The 5,404-nt window shown below is 39.2% G+C and overlaps 1 protein-coding gene across 5 annotated transcripts; it reads right to left on the bottom strand.

Annotated features, from left to right (window-relative positions):
• Positions 1–372: 372 nt before the first annotated feature.
• On the bottom strand, positions 373–5,398 carry LOC123167526 (uncharacterized). Of its 5 annotated transcripts, none has more exons than XM_044585364.1 (6): positions 4,981–5,398; positions 4,675–4,782; positions 3,990–4,097; positions 3,506–3,625; positions 2,416–2,581; positions 373–867 (listed from the first exon to the last, which is right to left on the bottom strand). In XM_044585364.1, exons 1-5 carry the CDS (start codon positions 5,286–5,288, stop codon positions 2,563–2,565), a joined length of 663 nt encoding a protein of 220 aa, XP_044441299.1. In that variant the 5' UTR covers positions 5,289–5,398; the 3' UTR covers positions 373–867; positions 2,416–2,562. The 5 variants fall into 5 exon arrangements, 2 of the variants coding, with proteins under 2 accessions (XP_044441299.1, XP_044441298.1); XM_044585363.1 differs by having other exon boundaries at positions 2,416–2,652; XR_006483954.1 differs by having other exon boundaries at positions 3,990–4,782; positions 4,856–5,398.
• Between the last annotated feature and the right edge of the window lie 6 nt (positions 5,399–5,404).

Raw genomic sequence — 5,404 nt, forward strand, 5'->3', positions numbered from 1 at the left:
TTAAATCGTACTATATTGAGACCATGTTTATTCTATGTGCGTGATGAAAAGATATTCAAGGTTTAGTTGTGGGCAAGCACATATGGCAACAGATTTAATCTCTTTTAGTCTGGATAAACGGTAGCTTGTTGTCTACAATGTAATGCATATACACATAAGTCCCATTTGAAATAATATCTATGTAAATCTATGTTTTACTTTGTTTAGTTATGGGCAAGCACATATGGTAACAAATCTAATACCCTTTAGCAGCAAAAAACGATGGATTGTTATCTACAATGAGATGTATGTACACATTATAATTTGGTAGCACAAAGTCCCATTCAAAATCATGGCATGTTGAAAATATTTCCATTTTCGGCAACTCTGTGCTTTAGAAACTACACCAAGGAAGAATTTACATCTTAGTCACATTGGAAACCATACGACGTTAGTTATGCTGTTTACAGAGACAAACGTTGCAGGCAACAAGGGACTTTTAATAGAATCATCACCAGCTCTCACAACCTGGGTAAGTCTCAGTTCTGCATCTACTCTAAACAAAAATATCATAATAAATTGAGGCTAAACCTCTGTGCCTATGGTAAACAAAAGGAGGGAAACACACCATAATTCTTAAAGGACCTATCCTAGGATGCATTTGACCACGGTACCATCCTAAAAGTCCTTCCTGATGCTTCTTAGCTGATCGCCCTGCGTATGAGATTTTGTGCCACCTTCTCAACGCTGATAAGAGTTCCATTGATAAGCTGATCTATGGGTTCAATACCCATCAAAGTGAAGAGAAAAAGATCATGTGATGCATCTCAGCTGATTGATTGTTTCATCTCTACTAAGGTTGTGGATCTCTAAACTTCTCTGGAATAGCTGCAACAAAAAAGAATAAACCATACCATACTCAAGTTGATCAGTGGAAAGCTCTTTATAAAATGGAAACTTCAAAGGCCATATAAGGTAATATGTTTATAGGATTTAGTAAACAATGGCCGGAAAACAAAAATATTTCTCAGTACAGAACAAACTAAGAGGAACATTTCGACGCTAAAATAAAACTACAGCAAGCACAATGGTTCCACTACATTGTGTAGATACCTAATTGCTAATTTAGGTTGTACGGCTAATGGAATCAAACAACATACAAAGAATCTCCTTCCAAGTACTCCCTTTGTAATTTATATAAGACCGTTCAGATCACTAAAGATTGTAGCTTGGAGTATATTAGTTTACAGAGGGAGTATAGACTGTAGCTTGGAAAGTGAAAACAGTGCAACGCACATGAGCCTTGCAGGACATATACTTCACAAAGAACACAGCCGAACCTGAGTGTACAAAGGTCATAGGGCTCAAAAACTCGTCAATCCTTGAACTGGTTACATTATAAACAAATTAAGCTTGTCATAGAATAAAACCATTATGACCTACTAAAACCCAACCTGACAAAGTGATCCATTTCAAATTTTCAATACATAACATTTGATGCGTCGTTAATTGCCAAGTTGTTTAAATTTTTGGAATAGAATCATGTGGCCCAAACATATCTTGTATTGCCGTTTACGGAATAAAGGAAATCAAAAATATTTTAACATTAATTTATCTTCCATCCTAACAATAGCCTCATACAGCACCACATCTCTAACCTTAAGCTTTTTGAAAAATGCCATATAAATATTTTGAACAAAATAAATGGCAAACAAAGAAGTAATATATCCACATAAAATTCATGTTTACTGGTTTACTATGAATCACTTGATGAAGGAAGCAATTGATTTAGTATGGAAATTAGAATTTCAACTCTAAGAATGATCATATATTGATCATACTCCTAGTGGCTCCATGGTCAAGGTGAGGTAAGACCACTGTGGTGACGGGTGAAGCAAAAATATGCGGGTAAGGCTCAAAACTGCTGAACTACACATTATGTTTCATTTCATGAAGCACACTGAACCATTGATACTGCATTAAATGGCTAAAGAACCATAACCTGAAAAGCTGTCATGGTGATTCAATTTCTAAAACATGTGGCTCTTTTTTGTAATGTTGGCCTATTTCAGAAGATACAATAAAAGGGCATGCAAAGATCATAATCTGAACTGGATGTCTAGAATTTACAGAGAAAATAGATATGATAGTCGAAGCATGAGACAAAAATGCTTTTAGGTCCTGGCACGAAATTACAAACCCATAATTGATATCCAAAGGTCACTATTTTGAATTCTCGCTAAGCATGGCAGGCAAAGTATTAGAGGATGCAAATGTTTCTATTCTCCTTATTAATTGTTGCAATGTTAATCTGTAAGATATACATGCAATTCCAGTCAGGAACACACTGACCAAATACCATCAAAACCACTATGGGAAATTAAGAATAGGTTCCAACTTTTTGTTCACGGGAAATAAAGTAAGAAAAGAATATACCAAAATTTTAATATGAGTTGTAGAGAGGTGGGGAACCATGAGCCTTCTTCGGGCAGAGACACCAGCGGCTGGGCGTCGGAGGGCTCTTCTGACACACATAAAGTAGATACATCATCTGCAAACCATGCCCTTGCTCAGGTTGGAGCCTCATTTGAAGAACAGATGCCTATAGAACAAAAACGGGGTCAACGGCCTTGATGCACTTTCTAGGTGGAAAAGGCCATCATGGATAAACTTCTAAAGAAAAACAATAGAGAACAAATGGTGGTCAGAAGAGTTCAGATAGTTTCCTAAAAAACAGAGATAAATAATAAATAATAAACAACCATATGTTCACTTGTTTAGGATGTTTTCGGTCATACAGACCACATTTCTGGTCCCTTTCCCACTATATCTTAACTCGTTTTCTGATCACAGCTACACGACCATGTGTCATCAAAATACCAGTTTTGTAGAGAACTTGTCGCCAAATGGTGTATCATGATCTAGAAAATTTGGACGAAGGACTGCCAATTTAGCACATGTGTTTAATCTTATCCAAGTGTTTGAACCCCCAAAAGCATAACATACTAATTCCTTGTCTTCAAATATCATTATGGATGGAAAATAAAAAACAATGCATTAACCAAATACGTGATGCACTTGCTACTGAAAATTACAATGAGTACACATCAATTAAGCTAAAGAATTTGCAAAGAAAGCCTACCACAGGGGACAGAATCTTCAATGAACTGAAATTGCTCTTTACAATGGTGTTTCAACTAATACCACTATTTTCTACGTACTATAAGTTGTTAATTCTTTTATTTTATAACAGAGAGGATTTTTTGGTCTATTGGTGCATATGCTTTATGTCTTTCAGATTCCACCAAGATTGTGATAGGACTTGGGAGTTACAGGTAAGCTGTCGTCTGTAGTCTGTAATAGGTACTGTAGTCTGTAAGAGGCACAACGATGAAACATTATTTTGTGAGGGAAGTTGCTTAATGAAAGGAAGAAAATATTTGAACCTAGCTACAAACCCGTATCAATCACTATCGGCGGGAATTGGGATGAAGATTGAGAGAGTTGAGAAGAGGGAGAAACATACCTAATACAAATTCCATTGCATCCTTCTTTCATTTCACTCGTCACCAAAAAGCATGCTGTTGACATTAGGTGCCAAGTTGCCTCTTGAATATCCACGAGGAATAGCAGCAACAAGAAAACCCTGAAATTGTATTTAAATTGCTCAGCTAACTAACCATGGTGTAGCAAAAATAAAATGGCCATATCTAGGCAAGAAGTTTCGGCCAAAAACTAATGCAGCATTGCAGCATGGTACGCGAAAATGCATAATAAGACTAATTAGTTAGTTCCTTAATCAATGGACAGTTTCCACTTTTCCCAACCTGATTATATTTTTTCTGCATTTAACTATACTGTTCTAAGTAACCTACCACATAGAGCAACAAAAAGTACCATGGCATGAATGATACACAAACTAACATACCTAGAATAAGCAATCAAGTGGCCTAAACATATGTATTAAAGTAGGAAGGGATGGGAAATGGCAGCCCATGTGAACTAATTACCTGGCTGGAAGCCATTGCAGAATGTCAAGTGAAGAGTTATCATGGCCAATATACAAGAAACAGATTTCAAGAGTTCCCCAAATCAATTCACCAGAACCAAGATGGACACTGCATGTACAAAGTTGAGATTTGAAAGACATTAACACAATAAAATCATTGTGTTGAAGGACGATTTTAGGTGAAAAAACTGCAGGAAAACATTGTGTTAATCTCTGCAATATCTTCTTATTATTAAATTTATCACACCTTATTAGAACATTAGTTTGTACCAAGAAGAATAGATGCCGAGTCTGTACTGCAGCAAAACCATAAGCGCTCACAAATTAGAGAGCAAAGAATAGTAGTACCTAATATGCTAACATATTGCCTTCATGTAGTACTGCACTATTAATAGCTGAAAATGGTACACGTGATTTAGAGGAACATAATATACATGATGAGCAAAAGAAACTTTTTTATGCTGGTATATGCTAGGTTGCAATAGAAATTTAAGAAGCTGATATGCTACAGTATACTGTACTTGATAATCTGAAGAGTCCAGAATAACTATTTGTTTGCTTTCAGTCACTTAATCTGCAGCAGAAGGGAAGAAAAATGCAGGAAAATAGCAGAAGGTGCTGAAAGGACATGGGACACACATAGACTATGGGGACAAACCAAAATTGCTAATCGTGATACTTATTACCTGAACGGACATTCACATTCATTGGTGTGGCACTTAGTCGTAACTAAAATGCACGGATATTGGTGTTCCACAGTAATAGACACTTGAAGCCCCATGTTGTAATTGGAACTGAGCAGAGATATAACAAAATATTACACATTAGATATTTATTTAGGAATCAATGAAGAGCAAGCAGGTTCACCTCTTCCCCTGCCTTATCCTCTGGAAGCAAACTGGGAATGCGTCTGCTCCTTGTAGGGTTCAGCAAGGAAGTCTACAAATAATCCCAGCAGGGCTCGCTGAGATATGAGAAAAAGCCAAACTTACCACCGAGCCCTTTCCAGCCGCGGAGACGAGCCGATCTGCCTCCCTGGCAGGCATCCGCGCCTCTCCTTCTCTGGCCGGCGACGCCCGGTTGAGCTCCTCCTTACGCAGCTTCCTCGCGACGAGGGCTCCCCTCCTCCCGAGGCTTCCTCGCGAGCTGGGGTGGATAAGGACCTCAGGAGACGGTGGATCTCGCCGAAAGAACCAGCAGAGCTTTTGGGGCTGCAGGGGGAGTAAGGACCGGAGGAGGGTGGTGGCGCGGCGGCTGTATTGACGATGGAGGCGAGCTGATCCGCCTCCTTGGCAGGCATCCGTGGCTCTCATGCGGCGGCCGGCCGGACGCGTCCGCCGCCACCGGACACATCGCCGCCGCCGCACGCAGCCTACCAGAGGCGCCACGTGGCAGGCCCATACGCCGCGCCGCCGC

The sequence above is a fragment of the Triticum aestivum genome, chromosome 7D, assembly GCF_018294505.1.
Source record: "Triticum aestivum cultivar Chinese Spring chromosome 7D, IWGSC CS RefSeq v2.1, whole genome shotgun sequence".
NCBI lineage: Eukaryota > Viridiplantae > Streptophyta > Magnoliopsida > Poales > Poaceae > Triticum > Triticum aestivum.